The sequence below is a fragment of the Manacus vitellinus genome, unplaced genomic scaffold (assembly GCF_001715985.3).
Source record: "Manacus vitellinus isolate BGI_N305 unplaced genomic scaffold, ASM171598v3 scaffold_20_pilon, whole genome shotgun sequence".
Taxonomy (NCBI): domain Eukaryota; kingdom Metazoa; phylum Chordata; class Aves; order Passeriformes; family Pipridae; genus Manacus; species Manacus vitellinus.
Genome location: NW_021939471.1, coordinates 1737154 through 1753971, shown reverse-complemented (window position 1 = coordinate 1753971; position 16818 = coordinate 1737154). Strand labels below are relative to the sequence as shown.

The 16818-nt window shown below is 43.1% G+C and overlaps 1 protein-coding gene across 1 annotated transcript in view; it reads right to left on the bottom strand.

Annotated features, from left to right (window-relative positions):
• UNC80 (unc-80 homolog, NALCN channel complex subunit) overlaps positions 1 to 16818 on the bottom strand; it is a 117647-nt gene that overhangs the window by 78699 nt on the left and 22130 nt on the right. The window contains exons 11-21 of the mRNA XM_018071749.2: positions 15288 to 15428; positions 13032 to 13300; positions 12026 to 12394; positions 11096 to 11242; positions 9033 to 9180; positions 7560 to 7708; positions 5097 to 5263; positions 4286 to 4387; positions 2775 to 2989; positions 2150 to 2256; positions 1592 to 1691 (exon numbers count right to left, since the gene is read on the bottom strand). Coding sequence (XP_017927238.1) covers positions 1592 to 1691; positions 2150 to 2256; positions 2775 to 2989; positions 4286 to 4387; positions 5097 to 5263; positions 7560 to 7708; positions 9033 to 9180; positions 11096 to 11242; positions 12026 to 12394; positions 13032 to 13300; positions 15288 to 15428 — 1914 coding nt within the window. The remainder of the gene's footprint in view (positions 1 to 1591; positions 1692 to 2149; positions 2257 to 2774; positions 2990 to 4285; positions 4388 to 5096; positions 5264 to 7559; positions 7709 to 9032; positions 9181 to 11095; positions 11243 to 12025; positions 12395 to 13031; positions 13301 to 15287; positions 15429 to 16818) is intronic.

Sequence of the window (16818 nt, the reverse complement as noted above, 5' to 3'; positions counted from 1 at the left end):
CTGATATCACTGTGCACATGCAAGCACAGACACACACAGGCATGTACGACCACTCTAATATTAATTTTTGCTAATGGTACGTGGCTTTCACTGCACAGCAGAGATCCTTGTTGACACAGTGATACGACTTCTTTAACTGTTACACTTTGCCTTATAAACTTTAAACATCCCTGCATTAGCGAGATGGAAAAAAATTATTTCCTACAAGAAAATACAAAGGAAATCTCATAGAAGCACAGCAGAAACAGCTGTGGCAGCCCATAAAGCTCTCATTGCCCCTCAGCTGTTGGTTCCATGGTGGAAGTATTTCACACCTACTTCAGCATGAAGTAGTGGATGAAGAAACCAACTCCTTCCATTGCAGGGGAATGCTACCAGACTACAAGAAGGTTCTGGACCAATGCATTCTCCTAAAGGAACAACACTTTTCGCCCAGGAACTAGTTGAAAACCACCACCATTCTGCAGTGGCAGATGGTGGTCAGGGTACAGTGGCAAAATATGCTCATACTTTGCTGGTATCACTTGCCTGAACAGTGACTTACACACATTACACTGCAGGTCTGAGACAGATGATGGTGGAGCACACACAATGCAGTGTCAAAGTGTAATGTCAGAAAATAAAGAACATAATGCCAGTGAATGCAACATACTGTAAAGCTACTGAAATCATGGTGAAAAAGAAAATCTACTCCTTTTTGTGTGTTTTTGGGAGTCGGGTTGGGTTGGCTTGTCTTGAAGAAAACACAACAGAACTTCAAGATACAAAGTTGTCTCCCTGACAACAGGAATGTGTTCTAAGCTGAGGACATGAGCATGTGAATGACTGCATGATATTTTAAAACAGAATATATCATGATCTTGTATTATTCATAAAGGCATTTTTCAAACATAGCTAATTTTGAAAATACATTGCAATTAAATATACTTCTGTGGAAAGGAAAAGGAATGTTACTATTAGGTTGTGTGCGAAGAAAAAGGGACAGCATCCCTAACAAATGGTATGCAGACACTAGACATGCAAACACAGAAGAAAAGAGATAATTATAACAAGGTTTGTGCAGGGTTTTCCATTTCTGTGCAGATCTTTGCTAAAACTGTCAAATAGTCACAAATTGGAAAAAAACAAACCAAAACAAAAAAACCTGATGGAACACCCATTGTTGTATTAGGCAACAGAAGATTTACACACCTAATTTTGAACTAAGTGCTTTGAAGCAAGCATTAATTTTTCAAGTGTATTGATCAAATTCAATTTGATTTAAAAAGCCCAAATGTTGTATTGCATAATTTATTTGGATATTCTTGATTTAAAAAAAAATTACTAGAGCTTTTTTCTAAATCAAAATAAAAGAAAGAAGGAAGGGAAAGAAAACAGTTACAAAGACTAAAAAGTTGGATAAGGCCAGAATGGATACAAAAACTATGGAGAAAGCAGGAAAAAAGGGAAAGCGGTAAAATACAGAAAGAAAGATATCTTAAAAAAAGATTAAAAAAAAATAAAAAAGGACATGAGAACCCTGATTTCTAACCATCTTTTTCTTCTGTGTGATGAAGCTTGGATGGGTGTCTTCGGCAGGTGCGCCATTTACCAAGACGCTTGAAGAAATTCTCCTCTTCATCTCTCCCGTTGTCCAGGCCTCCTCCCGGCCCCCCTCCTTCTGACAGCTTCACTGCGCTGGTAAACTTCACCTGTGCACAGACAGAGGGGCTGGTCAGGCTGTGCCAGACCATGAACTCCTGGTCTCCTTGGTTAGTCATAAAGCACCGACAGAGGGGCTGTAAGGATGGCCACAGTAGCACCAGCGGGTCTGCACATACACTGAGGCACTTCATCTTGTAACCTTTCTGCTTAAAGGATTGATCTTTCGCAAGCACACGAAGGAAGGAGAAGCGTGACCAACAATTAAACCTTAGGTTTGTTGACAGAGCCCGCATTTCCTTCTCATTGAACCAAGGCAGACTGACCAGTACTGTGTAGGCTTAACCTAGTCTTCACCATGAGCCGCAAAAGCCCAGTCTCAAATCACTTCAGTGATTGAGTCTTATTGGCTTCAATGTCCATGTTAAACAGAATGCTTCCTTGGACAGCTAAAACCAGCCAGATCCTGCCCGTCCAAACTCTCTGCAATCCAGCCTGACACATTTACCTTGGAACTCTGCCTGATGAAAGAGAGACGGTCGACAGAGCTGATATCGAGGAGATCTTCCACTCCGTCGGCCAGGCCAGAGAGGGAGGAGCGCTTCAGCCAGTTCCCTGTTGCAGATTAAGCCACTCAGGACAAATCTAAAAATGCTTCCAAGCAGAATCTATTTATTAGCAATTGCAGCATATTGCTCCACAGTGGCCATGCTAGGGCATGGGAAAATGGGAGGAAAGGCTTGTTTCATGTATAAACTACCATGCAAAGGCAGGTCTTGGGACTTGTAAAGGATATATTCTCTGTCTATCAAATGCTATTTGGAATATTTCTCTTGTACAGAGAGGAACAATTCCTGTGAGATTAAGGTACTAGCCTACTACTTTGGGTCACAGATTCAATAATGTATTTTGACACAGATATCCTCTGTTATTTTTAGCAAATTGCTTACATTTCCCTTTGCCTCAGATCCCCCTCTGTAAAACTGAGAGAGCAGCATTTCACAGCTTCTCTTGGGAGAATACACAATATACCTGGATAATAAGGAACTCTGTTGCAATATTTCTTAAGACAGATACATCTATCTGTGTTTCTCTGCACATGCAATATGTATATAGAAGAGAGAGAGACATACATTTACCTATAGGGAGTTTGAGTTTCTTTCGAAGGGAGATTCGCCGGGAACGGGAGCGGGAGCGCCTGTCTGTGGTGGTTCCAGAGTGAGCAGTGGTGCACTCGGATGTGTCCTGTTCAGACTGACTACTGGTATCACTCGCCGCACTTTGTGATTTGAACATCTTTCGCCAGAAGTCCTTCCGTCCCAGATTGGCCCCCTGGCTTTGCTCATCACTGGAAGAAAAGGGATGCAGAGCATGAAATGCATTTCAGTGAAATCTGAATGGTCAGGGGAATGAGAACTCCCTCCTACAAGCCCCCTCTAACCTCTCTATTCCTTGAGGTTTGTTTCATCTTGAATTCTAAAAATATTCTTCTCAGTGCGATATAATCAAGTTTGACAACATGCTCAATATTGTTCAAGGCACAACATAACCATCCTTTCTACCTTGAGAAGCTTGTCCACTGAACAGGCCGTTCCAGTTTTTAGTTTCTACGTGTGAAAAGCAAATCACCTTCTTTAGGTCAAAATGACCCACACTGATAAGATCACGCTGGTACTTTCTACAAGAATTTGTACCAGAGAGGTTTAGGGCATCATGACAGCCATTTGTGAACCTGATGGAGTCACAGTTCTCATTAAGTACTGGAATGGGGACAGAATATTTTACTGTACTCTTGAGATCTCCCAGGCTATGGCAAGGCTCAGAGTGGAACAGCTTGCTCCAATTCCACAGAGCAGTAAAGGGTTTTGTGTTATCCTTGTTGTCTCAGCAACAGTGAGACTTTCAAGGCTCAGTTAAGGCAGGAGAATACACGATGTAGAGCTCTGGGTCCTTGTGCAAGCAATGTCTTCATGCACATTGCATCTACTTTAACAAGACGGACATGTATTCAGAGGCATGGAGAAGTTAAATGACTTGTCCAAAGTTATTTAGGGACCAGTGGCCATTTATAGAATTTTCTAAAATTCTTAAGAGTATTGTTTGAATTTACTTCAATATTAAATGGCAGAATTCTTTGGACATAAGAGATTTCAGTCGTGCAATGTCTAACAGCAGGTTGATTGCACCTGGGCTGACAAAGAGAAATGCAGCAATCTTTGGAGACTCCATGCAGCTCAGGAATGGGCTGGCTCTCATAAAGCAGTAATGACCCTCAGCAACAACTTGGAAGTTGAAAATTAATAGAATCATCCCCCAGAAGTACAAACAAAGCACGGAGAACAGCTGTGGTGACATCTCTGAGGAATTAACACTCTATTCACAGCTATGGTAGCATGCAATACTGACAAATCTACTGCACTGTAATTTGAAAATCTCTGGTATTTCCCCATCAAAATCAGAGTGCATCCAGTTGGCAGCACTGAAAAAAAAGGCATTACCTAGATGTCTGCAGCAGCTCCTGTGGAGACACTCAACCACGTGTTGTACCATCCAAAGAGAATTCTTTGCCGCCTTGCCTACTTGTACTAACCCCCAGAAGGAAGATGCTGGCAATAGCACATTGAACAACCCAACAGTTACTCACTGTTCTGGAGTCTGCATTGGGCGGCTTGAGACGTAACTCCGGCATTCATCGGGGGCAGCTGAGGTCTGGCCTTTGTCAATGATGACACTTCCCACCTCGGATCTATAAAGACAAGAGAAATCATCAGCCAAAGCAAATGGATGCCCCATCCCATGGCCATTATTACAAAGCTGCATGACATGGAAACCAGCACTGCTGAGCAGCAAAGCAGCTTTAGAGAAGCACTTTCTCTTTAGCAACCTGCTGTCTCTCTCTCTCTCTTTTTCCTGAAAAAGGCATCAGCTCTTAGAAGCAAAGCCAAAGTTTTCAGTTTTTCAACTTCCTTAATCCTCCTCCCCAACATTTTAATATGAAAAATCTCAAAGCACCAGAGGAAATTTCTTTTTGATAAAGAAGCGTGTCAGGATTAGATTTCTTCTGGAACCTGTTTTGCATACCAAGTTTACCTGTCAGATAAGCAACACAAAGGATGTGATGCACATTTAAAACTATGTCCATACAGTGTTTTGGAACTGATACTGTGCTTCTTAGTTCTCCTAACCTCTCCTTCTCCCAGTGTTTCCATTGCACTGTTCGCTTAGGCCTCCGGTATGAGAGTGTCAATGCTTTTTGCTGCAAACCTATTACTGTCCCAGTTCATTAAATTTTAAAGGAGGCTGCTGCCACAGCATAAGTCTGTACATCAAGAACTGACACAGAATATCAAGATAAAACACACAAGCCCTTGGACTTCCCACATTTGTGTTTAGTACAGGCTGCCACACAGCCATATGCAAATCATTTATTTACCTTATCTCTCCTAGACACCCACCTTTTGCTTCCAGAAGGTTTTGGCTCTTGCTCTGTTTCCTCTGTTTTTTTTCCTGGTATTAACTTTTCAGCGCTGTCCAAGAGGGCACTGAGTGCCACCCTCCGAAACACATTCCCATGAGCCTCCTTGATAAACTGGACCAGCTGTCGGATATCGCAGTACAAGCCCTTAGGAGCAAGACATCATGAAAAAGAAAGAATTCAGTCTGCATCTTGTGAAGAAGCAGTGAGAATCAATACTTTCTGAGGTACTGCAGCAGGCCATTACTTGCTCTGGCTGTTGTGTGATATACTCTCCACGTACAGGGTTTGTGTTTTTTGGCTGGAAATTCATTTAGTGCACTCAGAAGAAGCAGACAGTGAGGAGCATTATTAGTATTATGGAACATGGTCTGCAATGGGATATAGCAGATGGAGAGTTATCAGAGGCTAAAACAGCTGTGAAATGAGGGACCTGCAAAAATGACTTAAAGCCTATTTAATCCCATCCATCTGAGCCATAAGCTTAAAGGTATGAAAAATCTAAGGTGTATGTGAGTGGAAGTAGAGTGCAAAAAGTTGCATGTTTTGTTTCAAAACCAGTGGGTGTCTTGGGATTTTTCTTCATTATTTTAGAGCTTCACATCATAGGAAGAGAGAGGAATGACTCACTCATTCCCCAACCTACTCCTACATTCAAGACTCTTTTTAGTTCTGAACATTCATACACATCTGTGATGTGCAAATCACCTCTATCACCTCTATATCTGAACCCCAAGGGGATGGAGGGAACAGTTTTACAGGACCTGATTTTTGCCCTGTGAGCTTTCCTGAAAGACCTTGGATTATTCTGAAAATTCCCAGCAAGGAACTGCACAGTCAGCTTTCAACAAAACAAAATGAAACAAAATAAAACAACAAAACAAAACAAAACAAAACAAGCAAACAAAAAAACCCCACAAAAAACTCAACCAGAAAACCAACAAAAAAAACCAACTGGTTCTGTATACTGATTAAGGTTCTTTCTTTTCCATATTTTTTCCTGAATACCACCACCTAATCTCTGCTGAGAAACATTCCAAAGGAGGAGTATCCACAAGAACAAGAGGATTTGGACATAGGCAGACTACTCTGCTCGTTTAAGATGTTACTGTGTTTTTTAATTCTTCCCTTCCTTCCCCTCACGTAGCATTACTGTCCCTTTAGCTGGACCTCAGTGCCTCCACAGCTCTGCCATAAGGATGGAGTACATGAATGCTTCTTGGCTGCTTCCACAAAAAATCCCAATTTCTGATAATAAAGGAGGTGGTTTGAGATTAGCTGCTAGATTCTGCACCAGTTTGGAAGAAGAGAGCTCGTGGCATCCATTTTACTGACTGCTCTGGGAAGACAGTGCATAGGCAGCAGCCAGCAGAACCTTACTTTCCTCCAGGTGTTTGGTAAATTGAATGCTTGTCTAAACTTTGGAAAGATCCACCGAATTGCTTTTCAGCAACTCCCTCACTCTGCCACAGGCAGGACAGGTGCTTAACCAAGTGAACTGGCTTTGACTTTGCTGAAAGTTGATTTGTGCTGGTGGTGGTCTTAGAATCATGGAATCATGGAGGTTGGAAAAGACTTCTTGAGATCATTGAGCCCAATTGTTAACCCAGCACTGCCAAGTCCACCACTAAACCATGTCCCCAAGTGCCACATCCACATACCTTTTAAACCCCTCCAGAGATGATGATTTCACCACTTCCCTGGGCAATACCTGACAACCCTTTCAGTGAAGAAATTTTTCCCAATATCTAATTTAAACCTCCATTGGTGCAACTCGAGGCCATTTCCTCTTGTCCTGCCTCTTGTTACCTGTGACAAGAAACTGAACACCACCTGACTACACCCTCCTTTCAGGTAGTCGTAGAGAGCAAGAGGGTGTCCCCTGAGCCTCCTTTTCTCCAGGCTAAACAACTCCAGTTCCCTCTGCTGGTCCCCATCAGATCTGTGATCCAGACCCTTTCCCAGCCCCACTGCCCTTCTCTGGACACGCTCCAGCACCTCAATGTCCTTCTTTAGTGAACAGCTCAAAACTGACTCCAGAATTTGAGATGCAGCCTCACCAGTGACTGGCACAGGGAGACCACTACTGCCCTGGTCCTGCTTGTCACACACTTTCTGATACAAACCAGGATGCCATTGCCCTTCTTGTTCATTAATCCCTTGCTCCAGCCTATGCTACTAATCCACTTGGAACAACACAAAAGCTGCTTGAACAGAGAGGAAATTGCAATTCATACTGCACAACTTTTATTCTGGTTAAGTCCCCAGGGTCCAAAACAGGCATGCAAGAAGGGCATCACATTTACATAATACTTCAACTGTGACTGCATAGCTTGCTACACTCAAGGGATTTGATTAAACTGAACTAATTCTTCACTGTAAAGTCTCACTGGTGACACCCCAGTGAAAAAGTAACTTTGTTAACGTGAAATCAAGTGCTTACCAGGTTTTCCGGGCTGTGGAGCTCATGTGTAGTGGAAGCACAGCGAGTGATCAGTGACTTGAACATGGCACTCACAATAATACCTTCTACACTCTGGGCTGTAGACTTGTTGTCCACTGTGGTGAAGTTATTCCCAAATCCAGCCTTGTCTGTGAAATTCAAGTATAAGCAAGCCCTCTTGTTAGGAATGGTTTAAAAGAGATGGCTTAAAGACACATGTAAAGGAATTATTATTATTATTATACATGAGACAGAGACGTGTCCTCACCTAATATCCTATGCTCAGTTCTCATAATCCCACCCCACAAAAGTGAGGGGTAAAAAAAATGACAAGGATGAAATCCTCCCAAAAATATTTGTATTATGAAAAAGGGATTGAAAAGATCAGGACCACTTTGGCTTCCTTTTATCCACATCTCTCATTTACATAAAATTTGAACAATGCCCCCAGCTTTTCTGGTTACCATTCTAAAGGACAAAAGATGTTTGATTAAGCTGCAAAGTGACAACACCCATGAAAATTAAATCTTCTGAACTACAGGAATGCTGTTCTTGCAAGGTGCACAGGGAGACCAAACTCTCAGAAAGAGTCAAAAAAGAATTACACATTCACATTAATTACAAGAAACATCTCAGTTTCATGAGCTGAGAGAAAAGACTTTCAAGAGCTGCATGAGCTGCCACGCTTCAAAGCATAAGCCAGTCAATAATTGATGAATACTCAGGGAAACTTCCTGTGGGTATATTCTTCACAAAAGTTGGCTATATACAAATATTCTTTGATGCTTTCTCTGAAATGCCTGGGATCAGAGACAGGCTAATAAACTAGTCAGACTCCCTGACTGTTTCAGAGGAGCTATTCCTACCCTGTAAACAGTCATTGTTAACTGCTAATGCATGCAGTGACCAACCATAAATGTTTAGTTGTTCTAACAGCACCTGGAATAATTTTTCTAACTTACAAAACCCCTCAAAACCCCCTACATACACACATGCACACACACTCATAACTGCAGTCACGTGCTTCTGTGTGTTCCTGGTTTTGTTCATTCAGCCTGTTCTTGCTGTTTACTGCCTCATCTGAGGCACCACAGAGGGTTTTAACGCTCAATTATATCTCCATTCAGACCTGGATTAAACAGGCCATTCCAGCTGGTGCCATGTCATGAAGCAGAGAATTTCCTGCCCGAGGCATCGCTGGATGAAAGAGCCATGAACAAGACAGGATGAATCAAGAGAGAGACCTTCAATTTTAGGTGCACTGGATGCCCCAAGATCTCTAGGCGAGATCACTGGGTTTTTGGATCTGAAGAGGTCCAGCTCCCCTGACCCACACTGGATAAAGATACACACTATTTTCTGAGGATAGCAACTCACTTTTTTTCTTTTTCTAAAGGAACAGGGTATGGTTTCTTTCTGATGGCATAGTTTAGGAATACTCAAATGAGAGTTTCTGAGGCTAGCTATACTTACTGTCAGTGACTGGCTCCATGCAGAATCCCAGTAAAGCATGAAGGAAATCCACCACATTATTGAGAGAATCCCTGTTCACATAATCCCTCATGGTCTGCCGGAATTGAATCTTATCCAGTTTGTACAGCTTTGTGAGGCAGTTCTGAGCCTGCAATGATATCCATCAAAAAACACCTCATCAAAGTACATAGAAGCAGGGGAATTTTGCTCTTGCTTAGCCAGTGCTCTGCTGTGCTGTCTCTGAAGGAGTCTTCTGGAGGAGCCAGAAGGTTCAGATTCCCTAACAAGATAGATTCACCTCTGGAGGCAACAATAAATTCAGCACAAGGAAACAGTGTACCAGCATAGGTGCCACTGTTTGGAGGTGGTGGTGAAGTCCCTGCCAGCCATGTCTCAAGGTCTCTCTTCCTCTCCCCAAGCCCAAAGTGGATTCTCACTGGATGTGAATGAAGTAGGAATGTACCACCTCTGTCAAGGCTCAATGCCTTGGTGGAACAGGTTCTTAGCCTCAGGCATCTGATTTGCAGCCTCTGGCTCAGAACAATCCATTTGAGGCACCTATACCCAGTGATCCACTTATATAATGCAAAATACTAACTTTTTATTTAAAAACTATTAATTGCCAACTTCTTATCACAAAACTATCCATCCTACAGGGACCCCATGCAGGCTGGAGTTAAGAGAATCTAAAATGTCAGCTCTGTGGGAAACATGAACTCTCCAGCTACATACAATAGGATGCTTAACTTCCCCATAAACTCAGACAAGTGATTGTCCATGCAGTCAACACAAATGGTGCATGCAAAGCAGTTTGGCCAGACAAATGCAGAGAAAATGCAGCAGACTTAGACACTTAGGAAAATCTCTTCCCATAAACACCTCGGTTCAATGGGTCTGACAAGAACCTTGGCTCCAAGAGACCTATTCATTTATACTTAATGTTATGCATAGGCCTAAATGGTTTGCTGGCTCAGTTCCAACACAATCTTAAAAGTCTAACTAACATTGTGATGAATATGGTACCTGTTCAACCAGTGCTCTGTGCAGCAGAATACTGTTACCACTGCCACTCTCTCACCCCATCTTGTCCCACTGTCCAGAACTAACACCACTGCTGCAGTCTCCTCAGTACCTGGGAGCCTAGCTAACAGAACACTGCAGGATACAGAGCAACCAGTCCATCTCTGAGCTCAGATCCCAGAACTAAATTATAGCTCTGTTGGCGTGGTTCAGGCTAACCAAAGCCATGGTGTAGCATCTGGATCACACCCATACCGTGGGATTAGTAAATTCTCATTACAGTCACGAAAAATGCTCCCTTCTGCAAGTACACAAGGTGCGGGGGAGGCACGTGCTGGAGAAGGTCTTTGAAAGGCTCCCATCTGACAGGGCATTGGACTGACTGCAGGGAGGTAAATTCTTCTGGATGAAGTCTGATGTCTGGGCTACATCCTGGGCACTTTCCACTGCTTCAGCTTGGGCAGAACCAAAACTGTAAGGAATTGACAGTGATGATCCACCCTGCCCTTCAGGAGGGCACGAGTGAGTCTTTCACTTCCTTGCAGCACACCAACATGCCTGCAAGTAGAGTGTATTCCAACTATCAGGAGCTGACAAAGCAGCCCAGCAGCAACCAGCCACAGTGACCATTAGGAAAGGTGCACAGACCTACACCTTACACTTCTGGATTTAGATATGCAACCCAAGACAGCTGCATCTCTTGTAAGTGGCATACTCTACTGGGGTAACATCATGAGAAAAGTTACTTATAACAGCTCACACAGGGGATTTTCTCCCATGTATTTGACCCAACCCATCCATTGGGGTGGTCAGAAGCACCCTGGACTTCAAGTCTGCTCTTGGCACCCCCCCAAGGGCTGCAAGATAACACAACAGCTGAAAATCTGCTACGGCTGGGCTGCGACACAATCTTTGAGCTGGGGCAAAGAGCAACACATTTATTGTCAATACAGAGAAAGCTACAGAGGGGGCAGACAGCAATCTCAGCAGATGATGTCAAAAGTACAAGGGGGGGACGCTGTAATGAGCTTTAATTCTCTTACATTCTCCCGGAATACCTGGTGTCTCAGGCGATCTCCAGAGAGCCCTCGGTGTCCTTCTCCACAACCATAGGCACAGCCCAGGGACTTCACAATTTTTATCAGCATTGTGAGTGCCAGCCTATGGGTGCTGACAGATGGGCCTTCATCCTGAGGGTCGCAGAGGGAAAGACAGTGTGGAATCCTGGCACAACCACCAGCATTTTGTTAACATTCTACTTTTGACAAATTGCTGTCCATTTTTCCTCTCAGACACTCCATTACTGAGTTGTTATTCTTGAAGCATTTACTCCAATTATTTTTCAGGTTTAGGGACCAGCCCCTTCCCTTTCAGCTCCCATCAGAAAGTTCTGCAATAAATGTGAAGCCTCTATGTGCTGCTATGCATACCATTCAGCCTGCCTTTCAAAAGATTTTGCCTGAAAATTTCTGCTTGAGTAGAAAAACAGGCATCTTTTTAAAATGTCTTAGGTGTTATGCTACTATGAATTACAATTCTGGATGTCAGCAACAGCATCTTGTGGCCAATTCTCATAGCAACACAGAAATTTATGATTTCTGGCCATAGAAAAGAAGATGTGCTCACGTGCTGGATTCGATTTTTCCTTAGAAGTTATAAATAATAAACCTCTCAAAAAATCATTGTGATTGAGGATTTCAAACAATTGACAAGATATTGAAAATGTCCACATGAGGCTTACAAATTTTGCTTTTGGCAGCTGCTTCTCTGGAGTAGTTACAGTGCTTGAGTTCCCAATCACGTTTCCTCAGTGGAACCCCCCCCCGTGAGCACCAGAGCAAAACAAATTAATTTGTCATTGTGGTACAACTTAAAAGAGAGCAAACAAAAGGGCAGTTGCATACATATGCATATTCAATCTTAACAGACCTTACAGTACTTTCAGGAATTGTATAAAGGGAAGCAATACAAACCTTTTCTTGTTTTTTGTCATTCTTCTCATATGGCCCTCCTCCTCCTCCACCACCTCCATCACTTCCACCTCCACCTCCTCCTCCACTTCCACCACCTCCTTCTTCTCCTCCATCTCCAGCTCCACTAACTGGAGGTGGCCCAAATCCACAAGTTGAACCAGCAGAAGCAGCCCCTTTGAGCTGGAAGGATCCTTCACTTGGTCTCTTCTCAGGAGCCTCATTTTCTTTGTTCTCGCTCTTCCTCCGAACCTTCTCCACACAGGGCACCACACCAAGCTGCAGTAAGCACTCCACAATGTTCAGTGCCACATCACAAATCCGGGAGCTGATGTCATGGTTTAGGACCAAGTAAACAGCCTTCAGGACCACCTGGGAGATCCAAACATCATATTTAAAGTCAGGTTTACTTTCTTTTCTAGTACGATTTTGTGCCTGGAAACTGTAGTCACAGACCAGAGACTCATTATAGCAGGCACAGTACAAATTCTGAATGAAGGACATACAACCCTAAATCCCAAGAGCCTACAATCTAGGTGTAAGACAAGAAACCACAGGCTGGGCACAGTCAGGCAGCAAAGGAAACCATGAGATGACATCTGTGAGCCTGAGAATACTGCTTCGGTGCACCAGGAGCTGTCAAGTCATTAAGAAGAAAGCAGGAAAGGTGAATTTTAAGGTGCCATTAGAAGAAAGGTGCTACTCAGTCTTATACTATACTTATAGGGAATTTGGTGCATGCCCCAGGAACACAGTCGTTACATTATACCACTTAAGATTTGATGTGTGCATTCCACATGCACGTGCACTCCTTGCAAGGAGTAACAGGAGTTGCAGTATCTCAGAGGAGACTCTTAGGATATGCACAAATGTATCTGACTGACCTTTATGTACTGCTGAGAGAAGTCATATAAAGAGGTGGAGGAAAAGCCCATCCAAACCCTGATCTCAATGGTACAGCTACATTGACAGAAGAGGGACCTGGCTCTCCTCGTTCCTTGCCAATTACCGAGAGATCCAGCATGCCGTTCTTGTGGACAAAGTTGTTGGTTCCATCGATGTGATCTGTGTCCTCCAAGCAACTGTAATTGATGCAGGAATCTGTCAGGCTCCGTGGGAGGTTGGCACATGCAAGTGGCTCGTGGGGCATCTCAGGGATGGGCACCTGGTTGCAAAGCTTCCTCATGTGCTCGCTGAAGAAGTCGGCATAGCCCACGTTGAACGAGGCCAGGGTGGTGTTGAAGGTGGCCACAGTGATGGTGGAGATCTGGGACCGCACTGCAGGGGGGAAAATGGCTACCTGTAAATCTCCACCTCTACAGTTATGGAATGGAAGAGTGAAGCTGAGCGTGTTTAAAGGGAGCACCTCTTAATGCAACTTGTAATGTTGAAAGACAAGACAGGTTCCTAATTACTATAATGGGTACTGGGATGAAAGATAGATGTATTTCTTCCTTTAAGCCAGAGTAAATTAGAACAACACTGAGTTTGCTCTAGCAGTACAGTTCCATGGCAGCTTAAGTTAATCTCAGTCAAGCAGGCAGTTAATTAGATCAGGGAACTCAGCCAGCCTAAGTCTAATCCAAAGAGGGGATTAGAATTTGGCTAACTTTGCTCCCTGTACTGGTCCAGTGCCTGGTCTTTAAAGCAGCACTGCCCCTGCAAGGCAAACAAAAAAGACTCTGCAGCTGGATGCAGGAATGAAGGCAGGGGAACAGCAGCACCAATTCGGAACAGCTTTCTAAGTCACACCAATATGAAATATTTCATCACACCAATTGAAAAACGTGGAGCAGTGTGTTCTTAACAATACCTATGACAGTCTAAACCACCTGCAAAATGCAAAGCTGTCTGATCAGAAAGGCACCATGGCATCTCAGTTCACAGTGTTCAGAGAAGGGAACTCATTACATAGTCAAGTTTAACTTTAAATTGCTCAGATGAGCATGTTGGCTACACAGGTCAATTTTTATCAAGGATTCACTGTGTTTTTACAACTCATGCTGAACTCCAGGCCACAATGTTAGTAATTTCCCACACTTAGTGCTTTTTAAGTAGGTTTATACACCCTGTAGTGTAGAAAGATCCTATGTGTCCCAGAGGGTTGGTTGGACTGTCACCTGCCAGACAGTAACAGGGCTATGGAATAACAAAGAACTTCTTCCTAAGGCTATTTAATGTATTCTAATTGATAATACAGCATACATCTAATAAGCAATGACTCAGTGGTGAACTGATTATGTTATATATTATGCAAATACCAACTTGTCAGAAACTTGCCAGACTGGTGACCAGATTTTCTCAAAGCCTGTGCAACCCTTCCAGCACTGAACTAGCACTATTTATTAGGAGAAATATTCTAAGGCCAACAGCAGTACCTTGAACTAGGCTACAATTTGGTCAATGATCAGGGCAGAAATCAGCTGCTTGTATCAGAGGATTTCTTGCTGGCAACTGTGATTTTTTAATGGCATTCATTGAAATTTGTATGGTGAAGATAACAATAAAGATGGCAGCAGGAATTCTTGTTCCAACCATTTCCCCCTTCAAATGCAGTTAAAGCTCTTTCAGTGAGCCCTGCTAACTCCTGTGTAAAGATCCTTTTCCTTCTTTGGGTCAGGTGTAGCCCATCTGTCACCAGCAGGCTGGTGTCATGTAAACAAACCCATGATCAAAACCCCCAAAATTCTGCTGGTGATACCAGACTCAGAGCCAGGTGTTGATCTGCTGGCTCTTCCTGTTTCTTCCCTCATCATTCCCTTGCAAAACTGGAAGGATAGAGAACACTATTTGTGCTCCTCTTCCCTTAATCAGTCATCCCAAGGCCCTGAAGCCTCTCTTGAGATTGAGTAAATTTCAAAGCCAGGCTTCTAACTGGAAAGAAGGGAATTAGGAAAAAAGCCTGTGATCCTCAGCACAGTCCAGGAGCTGTGGATTGTAAAGGGGCATTAAATACCATAAAATACCCCATGAAACCACTGAAGATAACAATACCAAGTTTCTGCCCAAAATTCTGTGCTGTGTTGTGGTAAGGCAGAAAACACCAAACCCTGCGTTCTCCCTGCCGATGGCCACCAACTGCACCAGATAAATGTGAAAGGTTTGGAACATTTTTCTACACAGAACAAAAAGCACTCAAAAGATATGGAAATAAAAAAGGAAAAAAACAATTAGTCACATACTCATATATGGAAACAGTGACACTTCCTCAGCTTCTTGGAGTTGATATTTCAGGGAAAAGTCTTTCCTGGTGTGTTAAATTTACCTTCTTTGACTGTGTTCTCTCCGTGGCTGTTTGAGTGGTCTGGCAGGTCGGAGACCAGCGTGTGATGGGAGTGCGAGTGCCTGGCGCTCAGGCTCTCCATCTCCGTTGCTGTGTCAGAGCTCCCCCGCCTGGTAAACTTCCCTAGGGCGAGGGCAAGAAAGGATATCGGGTTTACTTATCTGAGAAGTGCTTGGAGGTAAGAGACAGGAGCTGAGGTTAAAAATTGGAGGAGTGGAGTCTGCAAAAGTCAACGCATTCCAGGACACTGTGAAGCAGAACCAAACATTATAGTGGGATCTCTCACGGGGGTTTATTGATATAAAGACCAAAGGTAATAACTCTCTGCAAGGTTCTTCCCCTCAGCACACACCCCCACATTCTTAACCACCAGCACCTTCAAGAAAGTGAGACTGGTCAGCACTGCATGACTCCACCCTTTGAGGCAGAGTATAGGAATTTGGTTTCTTCTCCTCTGGTCCAAAAGAAATAGGTATTTCAGGATGGAGAGTGCTAAGGCAAAGGAAATTTTTCAAGAATGCAATACAATACAAAATCCCCTCTACTAAAAGAGGAGGACTGTCTCTGAAGTTGGTAGGATCTGTTGACCAGTGGACTTGAACCTGAAATACATGATTTCACTAAGACATCAGAAAGCAAAAAACTGTAGGTTTAGTCACAACAAGAATCTGGAGTCCCTGGGATTAAATTTTAACTAACTTCTTGAGGTAGTGAATATATGGAAAGGAGGATTTAGATACAAAGTTTGTAATCCTTGTACAAATCTATAAGTGTTTGTATATTAACTATTGACAAAACACATATGAATCTTTTAGAATTCACTTGGCTAAACCCACTCTCCTCTATCCTAGAGAGGGACATGTTTCCAACGGAGAGCTCTTCAAAATGGTGCCATCTAAGATGGTGAAAATGAGAAGGCTCTGGCACGGCAGATCATTTTGTTGCCTATCATCTTTAAGAAAGGGTGCTATGATAAAAATCTACGACATTGGGAGTAAATCTGTGAAACAGAAAAAATGCCTAGACGTTGTTCAGTGAACTTGGAAGCTTGAAGGAGTCAATTTTTACATTTAAACAACTGTATCTTTGCAATATCAAGACAGCATAAGTCTCGCTGAGACAATATCCTATTTATATTGTATCCAACATTCAATTGAGGAAGACTGTGAATAGAATATATTTTGCCATGCTCCTAGTGACCATATTGCTGCCTCTTTAGATATTTTTCTTATAAAGAAGAGGATGCAAATATTCCTTGAATCTATTTTAAGCTGCAGTCATGCAATGCTTGCTACCACTCAGGGAAGGCATACTCAAGTGGTACAGTGATCCCTACAGGTTGCCACAGGAGCTGTTATTCTAGTGAAGATGGTAGTTTTCAGAGAAAAAGTGAACTAAGGCATAAGTCATTCAAGGTCTGCTGAGAGCAGTTGCCACTTCTACCAACAGGTGTGTCATGCTGCAAACAGAGCCAAGGTGACAACAGGATGGACAATGAAACAAAGAGCCTTTG